The 13,544-nt window shown below is 38.3% G+C and overlaps 4 protein-coding genes and 1 long non-coding RNA gene across 12 annotated transcripts in view; 2 read left to right on the forward strand and 3 right to left on the reverse strand.

Moving 5' to 3' along the window:
- LOC135162883 (protein lin-52 homolog) lies at positions 1 to 1,202 on the forward strand. Of its 6 annotated transcripts, none has more exons than XM_064121805.1 (4): positions 1 to 64; positions 258 to 350; positions 396 to 506; positions 823 to 1,202. In XM_064121805.1, exons 1-4 carry the CDS (start codon positions 31 to 33, stop codon positions 957 to 959), a joined length of 375 nt encoding a protein of 124 aa, XP_063977875.1. In that variant the 5' UTR covers positions 1 to 30; the 3' UTR covers positions 960 to 1,202. The 6 variants fall into 6 exon arrangements, with proteins under 6 accessions (XP_063977875.1, XP_063977876.1, XP_063977878.1 ...); XM_064121806.1 differs by having other exon boundaries at positions 408 to 506; XM_064121808.1 differs by having other exon boundaries at positions 414 to 506.
- On the reverse strand, positions 920 to 2,908 carry LOC135162881 (chymotrypsin-like protease CTRL-1). Its single transcript, XM_064121796.1, has 6 exons — positions 2,703 to 2,908; positions 2,375 to 2,565; positions 2,174 to 2,282; positions 1,816 to 1,997; positions 1,261 to 1,532; positions 920 to 1,125 (listed from the first exon to the last, which is right to left on the reverse strand). The coding sequence occupies exons 1-6, from the start codon at positions 2,906 to 2,908 to the stop codon at positions 1,021 to 1,023; spliced, it is 1,065 nt and encodes a 354-aa protein (XP_063977866.1). The 3' UTR covers positions 920 to 1,020.
- LOC135162880 (PI-PLC X domain-containing protein 1-like) lies at positions 2,632 to 6,767 on the reverse strand. 2 transcript variants are annotated; one of them, XM_064121795.1, is made up of 7 exons: positions 6,610 to 6,767; positions 5,671 to 5,834; positions 5,323 to 5,577; positions 4,999 to 5,207; positions 4,538 to 4,742; positions 4,010 to 4,295; positions 2,632 to 3,690 (listed from the first exon to the last, which is right to left on the reverse strand). In XM_064121795.1, exons 2-7 carry the CDS (start codon positions 5,744 to 5,746, stop codon positions 3,450 to 3,452), a joined length of 1,272 nt encoding a protein of 423 aa, XP_063977865.1. In that variant the 5' UTR covers positions 5,747 to 5,834; positions 6,610 to 6,767; the 3' UTR covers positions 2,632 to 3,449. The 2 variants fall into 2 exon arrangements, 1 of the variants encoding a protein (XP_063977865.1); XR_010299031.1 differs by having other exon boundaries at positions 3,554 to 3,690; positions 3,892 to 4,295.
- Positions 5,834 to 9,208, forward strand: LOC135162885 (uncharacterized). The gene is made up of 2 exons (XR_010299032.1): positions 5,834 to 6,713; positions 6,804 to 9,208. It is a non-coding gene; the product is annotated as an uncharacterized LOC135162885 (long non-coding RNA).
- The window catches only part of LOC135162878 (insulin-like receptor), a 23,361-nt gene continuing 16,972 nt past the window's right edge, over positions 7,156 to 13,544 (reverse strand). For both annotated transcript variants that reach the window (XM_064121793.1, XM_064121794.1), the window contains exon 8: positions 7,156 to 13,512. In XM_064121793.1, coding sequence (XP_063977863.1) covers positions 10,879 to 13,512 — 2,634 coding nt within the window. In that variant the 3' untranslated portion in view covers positions 7,156 to 10,878. The remainder of the gene's footprint in view (positions 13,513 to 13,544) is intronic.

A 13,544-nucleotide genomic window follows, 5' to 3' on the forward strand; every position in this document is an offset into this window, starting at 1 on the left:
AGTCACACTGATGTGTGGCGCGCAAAGAAAATGGCGACAAACGATCCTCAAAACGATACGACGGGTAAAATCATTTACTCAACATTTTTTCATGCCAAAGAATCAAGATTTAACGCTCATTATACCGAATATCCGGGAATGTATCTGTGTGAAAGTCGGAATCAGTGAATTTCTCGCAGAACTGGAGAATTAAGTCACTTGCAGTCATAAATTGAGGTTATGTCCTGACTTGTTTTGTTTTTTTTCGTGCTTTTCAGAGTTGGCGTGTGTTGAGGAGAGCCTGATGAGCTTAGAAAAATTAGATCGTGCCTCGCCCGATTTATGGCCCGAACAAAGTGAGCTTCATCTAGGTGTGCATGTTTAATTAGTTAGTGAATGAGGATTGTTTTTTTAAGAGTTTTATCAAGTTCCAGGGGTGAACGAGTTCATTGCTCAGAATCTACCACCGACGGACCAAACTTCGTGGTCTACAGCATTAACGTCTGATGACATTAATCAGTTACATCGTGAGTAAATATTTTTTTTGTCATGGTAAACTGCTCTTGTTGTTTTAACCTCTTTATCGAGCCTCAGAGGCTACCGAGGAGCAATCAATGGTGTATGTTAGCGATATATTTTTTGTGTCAAAATATTTGACAGTTCATCTTTCACATTGACTCCGTTATACGCATGATAACGGTACCATCGTTCATCATCTGTTGATCATTATCGAATTATTCTAATTTATATAATGCAATGACAATGCAAAAAGGCAAACAAAAGTTTTATTATACCACATTTATTCATATCCGCATTTTGACAATAAGTGAATGACATTTACAGAGCTCGGAAATTTGACAGTAACTGGTTTAATCGCCGAGGTGAAGAAGCTCCATGACGAAGCTTATCAGCTTGGATTGGAAGAAGCCAAAGAGATGACGAGAGGAAAATATTTGAATATATTTAAGAACAACAAGTAGCAAGTACCCTCCCAACCCGATAAAACATATTTTTCTATTTAAAAAACTAATTAAAACGCTTTCATGAATTCTCTGCGATCCACCTCGTATATTTCTGGACATTGATGAAGACAGAGGGTGAATTTTTGTTGACCTCACATGTCGCACCAAATGACAAGATTCCAATCTGCCGGGGAAAGTGCTCATGATTAATTGATATGGAAATTAAATATAAGGAATAGAAATAAAAACAAATTATTGAAATTTCTTTTTCGTCCATTTTTCCTGTAAATTGAAGCTGCAATTGGAGTGGAATAATTACCACTGTGTAACCGTTCCCATCTCGTTTTATCAAAGGACTACCACTGAATCCAGGGCACGGGTTTTGTCTACCAATTGCGCACATTTCAACACTCATCCCTTGATTAACAAATTCAGCGCAGTCTTGGAGTCGTAGGAGTTGCATTGAAAGTGACTGTTGAACTGGCGGCGATTGTTCTTTGTCGTTTGACACACTTCCCCATCCAATTAAGGTCGATTGACTCCCCACTGTGATGTACGTACGATCCGAGTAGCAAATTGGTTGAATTGTCACTAAAAATTTGGTTCCATTACTTCTGACGCAGATTAAATGATGTGAAATGATTTTGGTCAAGATTTTTGATGCGCTCATTGGAAATTTGTACTTAGAGATTGTTCCAGAGGAGCATCCAGGAATTTTAATTTTAATCAATTACGTAAGGTATGTAAGGTAATTCAATTATGAAAAAAAACCCATGGACCTGCAGAATTTCAAAATTTTAAAGGGGTAATGGCATCAAGTATCGTAATTCTCCGCGTGAACGAGTACGTTCCTATAAATATCATGATTGCTCACACGTGTACATGATTGACTCGTCTAGTCTGATTAGAGCGATGTTCCGCTCGAATTTTCCAGCTTCAAAATTAGGATGTTTTATGACGAATGAGATGTTGTAGGATGAAGCGCAGTGGGCGCAGAACAGAGGATTGCAGTCTGGATTTTCTGATGTGTCGAAATCCCCAAGAATCACTGAATGCCTAGGATCAATGAATAATTACGGGTAAATTGCGCCTGCTATGAAGCAGTAATGAATTAAGGAAAAATTTAGGGGAAATTTTTTCTTGACTATTCGATGAGTTTTAACGACCATAATAATTTATAAATATGGAAATTCCTGAGGAATGATAAATAGTTACGCTGAAACTTCGGTTACAGTTTATACTCTTCCGATGTCGCTAGCGCACACGTGGCGGTCGTCAAAATAGTTCTTTCATTGATAATAGTACCGGTGCAGGGATATGCCAGAGTTCCGTCACTCAGATCTATGGGAAAAAATTAATTATCAAAGACTTGGAAAATTTACGTCACGGTATGCCCACTTTTCACAGCCAATTACGATAAAAAATGCACTCACTGATAAATCCAATCCTCGCAAGAAATGGAAAAGACCCAATGGTGACAACATTACTTCTCACTAACGTTTTCCCACATTCCATTTTTGGGTCCAATGCCCTTGGGTCGTAAGGATTATTTTTCACATCTCCGGGATTATTGCAACATACCTTAGGATTCGTACCGATGTAGCCACAGACAGCCTGTCGAAATCTACAGAATGAAAAGTCTTGATAAACTAACAAGAAATCTACATTTAATTTCCACGACTTTCCTCAGTCTCATGTCATGATCAAATTTATTCTTCATAATTACAAGATTTTCCTTATCAAGAGAACAAAAAAAATCACCTGTGAACTGGCAAAGTCCCTTCGTTCACCAATGACAAAATATCACGACAATAATCGATGGGTGTGCACAGTTTATCCTGGGGACACGCCAGAATATTGCCAGCTCTGTTGTCATTGACGTAAAAATTAACATAATCACTCGTCACTGCTGTAACACATCCCAATAAAACCCAAATCATCCTCTCAAAATATCGTAATGATTTCATTAAATAAATAATTAACAAATAAAGCTAGAATTGTTGGGCATCTGCAGGTAGACTGAATCATCTCGTTTATTGAACATCGCAGTAACCCAGCTAACGACATTCTGCACTCGATAATAATCGTGAAAACAAACAGTCACCTTGGGAACATTATTCCCCATTATATTAGCATCCGGCCGGATGGTATGATCGCGATGCAAGAGGATCGATGTATCACTTTAATATCGTGGAAAATCGGTACCTCTTATCAGTGATCCCATACCAATGTGGTAACGCAACTCAAATGAAAAAAAAAATTGGAATTACGTTGCGAAGTGTAGGAGTATAACGCAAGGCAATTCCAGAATAGCCCTTACACCTACGACACTCCTGCATACATGATAAGGTATGTGTGATAAGTTGGTTGAATTGTATTTTTCGGCTAGAACGAGATAATTAACTTATCACCGGGCTTGTTTTCGGATAAATATAAAAAAAAATTCGAGGAAATTTGTACGTGAGATGAGTTGGATGGACTGAAGGTGAGATCATCAGTCTAATGGTTTTAGCATCCAGCGGCGCGTTTGTCATTCCATTCGATGGCGGTTTCAACAATTCCCGTGGCCTTGATGAAATCAACAGCAACGACATTGGCAGTGTGCTGCCATTCTTCATTGTACCACTCTGTTACATTAATATCAACGTTCTCAGCCATTTTACGAAGACCGCCGAGACGGTTGAAGATTACGTCGACGGTTGTCGGTGTTAACTGGGCCATTGCAGCTCTTGGTTGTGATTGAGGGTTCCTGAAATTAAATTAAAGAAATCATTTGAATCGTCTGCACTAGTTAAAGATTGGTTTAATGTGTCAGAGTTACGGAGATAATTTTAAAAGGTAGATATTTAGTATCTGTAGGCGGCGGCAAGTGAAAACATCAGGAAAAACGACTATTCAAGTTCACTGAGATATTTCTTCATCACTTGTGCGTAAAATAAACACTCTATACCTTTCGCGAGTCGAAAGAACTTTTTTATAACTTGTAACCCCAATTGGATCCGGAGATGAAGTTCTTTATTTTTCAACCACTTCACTATTGTCTCCCACCTCATCACCGACCAACTTACGATGTGAGTGTGTCCTCGGATGCCAGTCTCTCAATCTTGTTCAAGTGCCTGTAGAGAGCATCAATCGTTTGTACATTACCCCACTGCTGGGCAACTTGAGGCCAGACACTCGTTCTCTTGGTGACAATGCTGTTGTAGTCGTATCCGATTATTAGTCTTTTCCGTGATGCCCAGATCTCCCCTAAACTCGTTTTCCAGAGCCCCGTCGGTCGTCTCATAAAATAGTCTGCGAACTGCTTTTCGAGGTAGTCAACTAGTTGATTGTGCGCTGCCATACTTTTAAATCCTGGAAAAATATCAAATTCAACCCAATTTCTCAAAAAAAAATTGTTATATTTTTTCTCATCAACATTACTTCCTGTAACGAATGAAAAATCTGGAGAAAACTCTCTTTATTACTAGTTTATTAATTCTAAATTTATGACAAGAAGAAAATTGGGTTTTGGACATGGCTATGGATTTTCAGAGACAGTATGACGAATTTCTAATTGGAAAATAATTAAAATACTTGAGGGAATAAATACCAACCTGTCGGAAACTCCTGCACATCGAAAATAACGATTTCATCCGTGTTATCTAGAAAAGTCTTGACCGCATCGATGACGAATTTCAGAGGGACGATCCTGAAAGGCCCATGATTTCCCCAAAACTCATGCTGATGATTCGGGTATCGACCGACTCGAATATCCAAATACCTTGCACCATAGATCAACTGCGCTAGCACATCCTCATCCTAAAATAATTCCGCAGTGACAGACTCATTATCTGCAGTCTAATCGCTGTTTCAGGGTTATCACAAGGGCAATGTCACTTAATATTAAGCATGTGGATCAGCAAAAAATAGATTTCTCAATTCTATCACGAGTTGTTGGGTTGCAATTCAATAACCAATTACGACATTCCGATAAATCATTAAAAAGTTATGCATACGATAAAAAAATTGATAGAGAGAGGCATCATTTCGCGGTTCAAGAATATTTAATATTTACCTGGGTAATTGTATATTTATCAACAATCAATGAAAACTGAGAGCCCTCATGTTTAGCGTAAGCAGCGGAATCATGAGTTCCTGGCAGAAAAATTTCTCTCATCCTCAATTTCTCCAGAGATGATTTACGCTGGGCCATCCACGTTGGATGCGTCGATAAACAATTTGATTTTATTATTGTATTATTTCGAACGAAATTCACGTGATACTCTGAAAAAATCAAATGAGATTAAATAGATAACATCATTTATTTATTCATTCATGTGGAAAATTCCCGAAAGCACTCCTAGTCAACTGCAATCGGCTCTAAAATACTTGGTCTTACTTAAACAAGTTTCCTCGAACGTTAAATTGGCAGTTGGAATGAAATCGGCACTGATACCAGTCTTCTTGAAGCCATGAGTGACATCCGGTCGAAATTCAAAAACCAGCAGAGTAGCAGCGCCGGGATGATCCTCGTAAAGTCCAATAGTATCTCCATTTCTCAATTTTGAATTCTTCCAATAAATTCCGATTTCCCGAATCATCTGGGCCGTCATGATGGGCGAGATGACGATTCCCAGCTGTATTTCCTCGGTCTCTGTTGGAAAGAATCAGAATAATATTTTTCATGAAACATCGAAAAATTTCTCAATAGAAATCACTAATCAGTAAATCAATATCGCTCAGTTACCATTGCGATCGTGCTCCTCGCAATCAATGGCAAAAACTCCACAGATGAGGGAAAGGACAACAGCAAAACGCAACATAGCGCCGAATGACAATAATGAATTTTTCGATCCTCGACGCACGATGAATGGAGTGACCCCGATTTCGCTCTTTTTGAAGTCACTCGAACTAGAACCAAACAACGAAACGCACTGACAGAGAAGACATGTACTGCACGTGGTACACTGGACATGACAATATGCCACATTAGTATCATTGTATGGGTTTGATGATGAAGGTGATGGCGTGCATTCGCTGATTCTGGGGAGAATATTGTTTTAATGTGTGCGTGTGGGTGTGTGGACGAGTGCCGGTGTTAGGTTCGAGGGGGCGAGATGGAACTTAGTCATCAATTTGATAAACAGGGGAAGTTGTGATTCGTTGGTCACAGGTGCAATGACACGTTATTATGAGCATTGTGAGAAAAAGATGATGGGCATTGTTCGGGAGGGATGAGCATTATGTCATGGCGAGGTGCCGAACACGAGGAATCAATTTGATTTTAGTTATCCAGGGGACCAAGGTCATTTCGAAGATCGTAAGAAGGCCCCAAAATTTTAGAATTAATGATTAGGGTTTTGAGACTGGAAATTTTTCGGTTTTATTTGAGCGTTGAAAAGTGTTTAGAAAGAAAGGAAAAAATGTAGTTTGGGCTTGAAAATGTAAAAATTTTTGGAAAATAAATTTAATTGTTGATGGAACTAAACAATTCATAGTTCAAGAGCTGAGTTTAGAACATTTTTATGGAAAATTTCCAATTGAAGTGAATGGAAAATGCACGTGTGTTGCACAGGCGCAAAGGGAAATGAAAATACCTTCGAAATTGATTGGAGACATTTCCTTTGACTACTCCACAAATGAATTCAGATAAATGATGATAGTTTAACAGATTAAATAAACTTACCCAGAAAAGTCAGGATGATATTGATGTTAATCACTGTTCTGTCCCATCGAGTGACCGCTTGAATCACGACTCGTGTAATTCAACACCAGCTCATTGCGTCAAATGTAAGTTCCAAGGACTCAAATGATTTGCTCCGCACTCAACTAAATTACAGCGACGATAATTATTCATGACGCAAAGTTTTTTCATTCTAGCCGGACAGTCTAACGCTGTGAGAGCTGTATAGAAATCAATTGCGACTGGAATTGGAGCCACATCGCGCGGGATTATCCCGTGATGGTTGGGGAAGTGACGGGAGATTGTGAGAAAAATTGAAATTTCAGGGACAGTTGGCATGTAATTTTCAGGAGAACGGCATTGAGATCGATTCACACTGATAGAAATTGTGGAACGATGTAGTTACGGTTAACTATGCTTCCAGAGTACTAATGCTATTGATTAAATCATCATGAGATGAACGGCTGCAAAAAAATAATAAAATTTTCAAAAATAAGGACTACAAAGAGATGAATGGGGTTCATTAATAAAAACACAATGACAGCAGGGTTTCACATATCTCCCTTTATTACAAAACTGGAAAAAAAAACAAAAAAAAAATCTTCTGTGACAGTAACAAACTTTTGGCTTATGTGACTAGTTATAATACTCAGCGGCAATACTAAATTAGTGTAATGTATACGGTGTGTTGGGAGTGGAAAGGGGAGGAAATTCTTCGGGATGAGACCATGACAAGTGTAATAAAAATAATAATTGAAAAAAAGTTGATGAAAGATTATTGGCGACTGAATTGAGACGAAGATGCCAGTATCTTTTCCACTACCCACACAAACTATTCCTCGTGGGTGAAATAATTAACCTTGGAAAGAAAAAATTGGGGAACTGGGGATAATAATTTAACTTATGGATTTAAAGGTACATAAATATTAAACTATTTATACAATTAATTAGTTTGTAGTCTCTGTCTTGGAAGACACGGTATGGCAGGATTTTTTGTTTAATGGGGAATAAAACTTTTTTTGACGCAATTGTTCTACATTGCAGGGTACAAGTGTTTATGAGTCGATATTTATAGAAAAACTTTTTGAAAACATTCCAGAAATTTATATTTTTAACAGAAAACGATATTCGTAAAATGCTGTTATCTTTTGTTTTACTAAATAATGTCCGGATAAATTATTTAAAAAATATCCTGAGAACTATAAATGAAAAGAATTGTATTTCTGGACAAAAAAAGTTCTATTCCTCTCCTACTCTTCTCAACTCTACCCAAAATTATAGGGTACAACATTGCTTCTTGATGTTGTTTCAGTGGAGAACAATGAACAGCGGAAGGGACGTCGGAAGGGGATCTTCATATCTTGTAAAGTTTATGGAAAAATGTTAAAGAAAATTATTGGCAGAAAAATCAATTTTCCGCAAGCAAATTAATTAACATTTATCTCGAAACCTTTGAATCCCTTCCTGCAGCTCTGATCTCCACCCTCAATTACTCATCTGCAATTTTTGTATTATTTCCTTCCAAAAAAAATGTTTAAACAATAAATTAAATAAGTTTTATCTCACACCACCTATACAGTACACTAACACAACTAATGAAACATCTCGCGAGGTACAAGAGCCACGGATTCTCCACATAATTGTTATTTCAACATAAAACATGGGAATCAGGATTTTTCTAGTCAGTAAAAAACAGTTCACCTGTTGTTTTTTTTTGTATAAAAAATTCTTGTCAACAGTTTCTGCTATTTGTGGGATTCACTTTGTCCTATGGGAATTGACTTAATTAAGATTTACCTATTTGTTCTATAGAGAGAGTGTGTATGTGTATTTACACGAGACAATTTTTGAAACCTGTGCGTTTATCATTCACTCGTTAATTAGCCTTTTAGTTGATTAAAATTTTGCAATTTTTTCCCATCATTTCGATTATTCGTAACCGACTCTTTTTCTTCACTGAAATTGAATGATATGTGATGGCAGGTAATCGAGAGGAAAGTAACAATAAGTTCTTGTGATTTAGTAATATACAAAATCCAATCATGTCACTCAATTATTAATTGTCAACTCGCTCGTGACAATTGCTTTCCATTCATGCGATTCGACCTAAACGTAATATTAATTTTCAAATTGGACCGACAACAGAAGGTTCATCGTTTCCATCTATTCCGAGTTATTTTTTAAATTAATAAAATACAATGACAATTCCTGCCTTAAGGCACCGAGTGGCCGTTGTGGTTCTTATCAAACTTAAGGTAAACTGACTATGATTAAAATATATTATATCGTTTTTACATCATAATTGTGATATACGTCTATAAATTCTGATTTTTTTTCTCGCGAATTTTCTATATTCAGTAGTATTTTACAATCTTTGCAAATCATTTCGTTAACATTACGCTGGTTTTTCTGGGATTTAGTCAATTTGGCTACAAGGTATTTTTGGGAACCCGTATATTTGCGTCTTATATTTTTTTGTGATGAAATGACGGAAAACCGAGACGACAATATTTTCCGAGTCTTTATATGTCTTTCTTGTGAATTCCAATTTTTTATGCTGAAAGTAATGCGTTTACTCAACTCCTTTACGTCAATTCATCACTGATGAAATAATAAGACGCTCATACGCCACCCACTAAACGATATATCAATAACATGTGATACTCTGACGATGAGATGTGATGATAATTATCCCCTATTTGTCTCTCGTGTAAAATACGAAAAAAATTACCTAGAAGAAAACAGTAAATACTAATAAACAGTTTTTGCACATATTACAACAGCAGTCGAGTGACGAAAAATTTGTCAATTTGATCATTCAATATTCCTCTTCAAGATATAAATATAAAATCTCTTAAAGTTAATTTTGTTTAGACAGAACATTATCATTTTCATCAACGATTGATCGAATTAACCAGAAAAATTGTGAATTATTCAGTCATCGACACATCACTACTACAGAACTATTTACAGACGTAAGCTCATCAGCTTTCAGAGTTAAATAATCAAGAAAAAAACACGAATAATGAATGATTGTATTCATCTCAATATTAACATTCTTCAGTAGCAATAATGACGAAGAAAAAAACAATTGTGAGAACACAAATGACGGTATCCTATGTATTGCATTGTCGAGACTACCTAAGAGGCCAATTAAATTGTGCGGCATTTGAATCACCACTTTCTGGGTCTCTCTGCTGTGTGTTATTATCTGCATAAAGTGAGGAAACGTGAAAATTCAATTATTCAGATTTCGAACGTGAAATTGTCTAGAGGATGAGCTTTCTAAGAACAAATGTCAGTCATTTTTGTCGTATACTGTTTTAAAAATAAAAATATTTTGTGATGCTATTTCCTGAATTATCCTCAACAAAGTTCTGTTAATACTATTCATTTAGTTTAGTGTTGAAATGAGAACGTAATCACCACAGAGAGAAAAATTTCAATAATTGAATTCCACGCTGTCACTTCCATATTTATTTACAAGCGGGAAACAAAATAAGGAACTTTGGTGTGAAAAGTAAATTCACCTCGACCCGCAAAAAAAAACTACCTCGAAAAAACTAAATAAATAGAAATTGGCCCTGTTTGAGGAATGACAAGTTTACAGTTCAAACTTTCGCGAAAAATAAATTCATTTTCTGAAACCAGAAAACGTAAAAATAATAATTAAGACGAAAAAAAATCTAATAATTCTACTTAAACTAATCGTTGGATGGTTCAGCTTTAGCAACTAGACCCACGCACTCTCGTATACTTAAACTTTGCATATTTCCTTCGAGTTATGTTAAAGCATAGAAATAACTATTTCAACCTGGGTTTGGGGTTTTATTCCGGATCCCCATTCAAATATTAATTCAAAGAGATTACTTCGATATTATTTTTTTTTTCAAACGCCCTTTGACGATTTCAGTGAGTACTTTCACGTATTATTATGCACCGTGTGCTTTAGTCCCACGAAGTGGCGAATTGCCCTGAGAATAATTATTTTATACAGTGTGTTATTGATGCTCAAGTCCTGGAGATTAAGTCCGCAAGTATACAATTTAACACCGATACGATATTTCCTCGATAAAATCATGGGCTGCATACGATAAAGACCTGACTTTCGAATTTATTGTAGGTTTGGCATTGTAATCTCATTTCATCAAATGAAGTTGCAATTTTAAGAGCCATATAAGATCGAAAAAATTGTGAAAATACAGTTAGAATCCTCATGGACTTACTCCTCACTCTTGACTCCTCCCCACTGCCCCACAAAAACCCCTCTCATCACCGATCCAAGGGAACATCCTCCATTAAGGGCATATTTCCAAAATGTTGAAATCCATTTTTGAAAATTCTCCCCCTACTCGTCCCCGCCTTAGTCTGATCCAACAACGTAACATTATCCTCAAAGTCCTTGACCCACCTTGCAGTTTCATTTCCCCAATGAAACCTGATCTGTGCAGCATGATGATAGACCTTCTTCAGTCCAGAATTTTTCAGCTCAATACCCTCATCTGAATGATAGAAACTGTTTTCGCAGAAGTCCTGGCTAATAAAAGTCTCAAGTTCAGCGATAATCTCCATAAAAGTAGGCCTTTCACTAGGTCTCCACTTGAAGCATTTCTCCATGAGATACAGAATAACCTCCGGAGCATTCCTCGGTATATTAACAGTGCCCTTTCTCAGTACATGATACAGTACCTCATCATTTGAGAAACCTTGATAAGGCAGCTCACCCAAAGTCAAAATCTCCCAAAGAACTACTCCAAAAGACCAAACATCCGAGTCAGATGTGAATACCCCATCGGAGAGATTCTCAGGTGCCATCCAACGAATGGGCAACAGTCCCTTTTGCCCAATCTTATAATAATCAGTCTCATAAATGTCTCTGGCCATTCCAAAGTCCCCAATTTTGCATACAATATCCGCCGATACCATGCAATTTCTCGCTGCTAAATCCCGATGAATAAATTTCTTCGACTCCAAATACGCCATACCATCAGCAATTTCACAGGCCATCCTGATGATCCTGGAAGTATCAGGCACCAGTGGAGTATCCCTAATTCTCCTCAAATATGTCTTCAAATCACCATTCTCCATCAGCTCCATGATGACGTAAGGAGGAACACCATCAGAAACAACTCCAAGCAATTTGATGATATGATAAGTCGAGAAATTCTTCATGACAGAAGCCTCATTGAGGAATTCGTTCTTATCCTTCTCACTGCAATTCTCCGGAATAGTCTTGACAGCAACTGGCGTTACACCGTTCAAGATTCCCTGGTACACCATTCCAAAGTTTCCGAGTCCCAGCTCCTCGAGAAGTTCTAAATTCTCCCGAGGTACCTCCCAGCTATCTCTCACGTACCTTGACTCGATGTAGTCCGGATTAACACTAGCAATAAGCTTCTCCTGGAGCTTTCGCTTCTGATTGTGTCTGAACCATAAACAGCTCCCAATGAGAATCATCAGGAGGATGAAGCTGACGACAACCGTGACGATAGTCAAGGTGTGATCCACTAGCACACCGACAAAAAATTCAACTTCAGTCGACCACGTCCCATCTCCATTCAACGATCTCGATCTAACCCTGGCACTGTACCTGCCAGGGCTCAAATTATTTATGACCATTTCTCCACGAAATAGGGATGCTGGGATACAGGTGGAGGTTTTCGTGGCATCTTTCACATCGAGAGGCCCATAATCCACGTAATAGGCGACTGTTAGACCGTTAGGAGTTCTCGGAGGCTCCCACGAGATCGTGACAATTGTTGCGTTCAATACATGAATTCTAAAATTACGCACATCGTCAGCATGCTCTCGTTTCAAGGTCGTTGCATTTGTATACTCTACAGTGGAGCACAGGTTTGTACCATTGCTGTGTCTCAGTCCACATGCTGCCACAGATATTGTATACGAGGAGAAGTGACGCAGTTTCGTCACTAAATATGAAGTGCTGTTTGCACTAGCATTGAATACAAACGAGTAATACGTATTGTTGTAGATTCTTGTTATTCTGTTGTCCAACATGTCCTTTCCAGCCTCGATAATCTTTATGTCCCTCCACGATAGTGATGATGGATTTTCTCGTAAACCGATGAAGTAAGGATTGTTATCCTCGTAACTGTGAAATGGACAATAGTTCCTTCGTTCCTGGGGAATTGAACTGATGGTTGTGTTCGCTGAACAGTAAATCCCAAAGCGTTGGTCCTTCGGAAGAATTTCCGACGGGCAACAGTCATCGTTGATGATAATGGGGGCTTTCATCCTGACTTCACGTATAGTTTCCAGCCCTTGGCCAGGCTCAAGGCCATATGTGCAGTAGTTGCGGGTGGAGAGTTGCTCTGAGTCGTGAAATCGGAGGTAACCGGCTATTATGTAGTAGCCGATGGGCCCATTTGGCTGCTCTGGGTGTTCCCAGCTTATGTTTATGCTGCTTTCGCTCTTCGGAATGGAGGTGACTTCGGTGGGTGGCGATGGCACGTCAGGATCAGTGCGGAAGAAGAGAATTTGAGACTGACCGGTTAAACCGTTTGGTGTATTTCTACTTCGTGCTGAGAGGGTCTTCACGTACACTGCATAGCGTGTGTAGGGCTTCAGGTCGGAGACGTACTGCGTAATGAGACCACGAGGTGGATTTTTGTCTGGTATGTCGACGTCGACAATGTGCCATTTATTGTGACCACATGCGTTATTTTCGTGGGTCACGTTCACTGTTTCATTGTTGGCTTCTATGTAGTTAAGGAGGTAGCTCAGGAGGACTTGGTCTTTGCTGGGGACGTACACTGTCCATTCAAAGGTCGCTGTGGTTGGACCTTTCTCGGTGACAGCTAGATGAATGTTTGTTGTGTCACAGGCTACCTTGTCACCATTTGACTCTGGCTGAACCTCCATCTCAGTAAGGTCAGTTATACCCACCTGTGAGAAAGGTCAAATTCCAATTTTAATAG

Source organism: Diachasmimorpha longicaudata, chromosome 5, assembly GCF_034640455.1.
Source record: "Diachasmimorpha longicaudata isolate KC_UGA_2023 chromosome 5, iyDiaLong2, whole genome shotgun sequence".
NCBI lineage: Eukaryota > Metazoa > Arthropoda > Insecta > Hymenoptera > Braconidae > Diachasmimorpha > Diachasmimorpha longicaudata.

What these genes read in the sequence shown, in the direction of transcription:
- LOC135162883 (XM_064121805.1), top strand. Translation starts at nt 31, where the DNA reads ATGGCGACAAACGATCCTCAAAACGATACGACGG. An exon ending in TCCTCAAAACGATACGACGG is followed by an intron (nt 65 to 257) that starts GTAAAATCATTT and finishes CGTGCTTTTCAG; the next exon opens with AGTTGGCGTGTGTTGAGGAG. An exon ending in ACAAAGTGAGCTTCATCTAG is followed by an intron (nt 351 to 395) that starts GTGTGCATGTTT and finishes TGTTTTTTTAAG; the next exon opens with AGTTTTATCAAGTTCCAGGG.
- LOC135162881 (XM_064121796.1), bottom strand. Translation starts at nt 2,908, where the DNA reads ATGAAATCATTACGATATTTTGAGAGGATGATTTGGGTTTTATTGGGA. An exon ending in GGGACTTTGCCAGTTCACAG is followed by an intron (nt 2,566 to 2,702) that starts GTGATTTTTTTT and finishes TTCATTCTGTAG; the next exon opens with ATTTCGACAGGCTGTCTGTG. An exon ending in ATGGGAACGGTTACACAGTG is followed by an intron (nt 1,126 to 1,260) that starts GTAATTATTCCA and finishes TTTCCCCGGCAG; the next exon opens with ATTGGAATCTTGTCATTTGG.
- LOC135162880 (XM_064121795.1), bottom strand. Translation starts at nt 5,746, where the DNA reads ATGTTGCGTTTTGCTGTTGTCCTTTCCCTCATCTGTGGAGTTTTTGCC. An exon ending in CGAGGAGCACGATCGCAATG is followed by an intron (nt 5,578 to 5,670) that starts GTAACTGAGCGA and finishes TCTTTCCAACAG; the next exon opens with AGACCGAGGAAATACAGCTG. An exon ending in TCCGAGGACACACTCACATC is followed by an intron (nt 3,691 to 4,009) that starts GTAAGTTGGTCG and finishes ATTTAATTTCAG; the next exon opens with GAACCCTCAATCACAACCAA.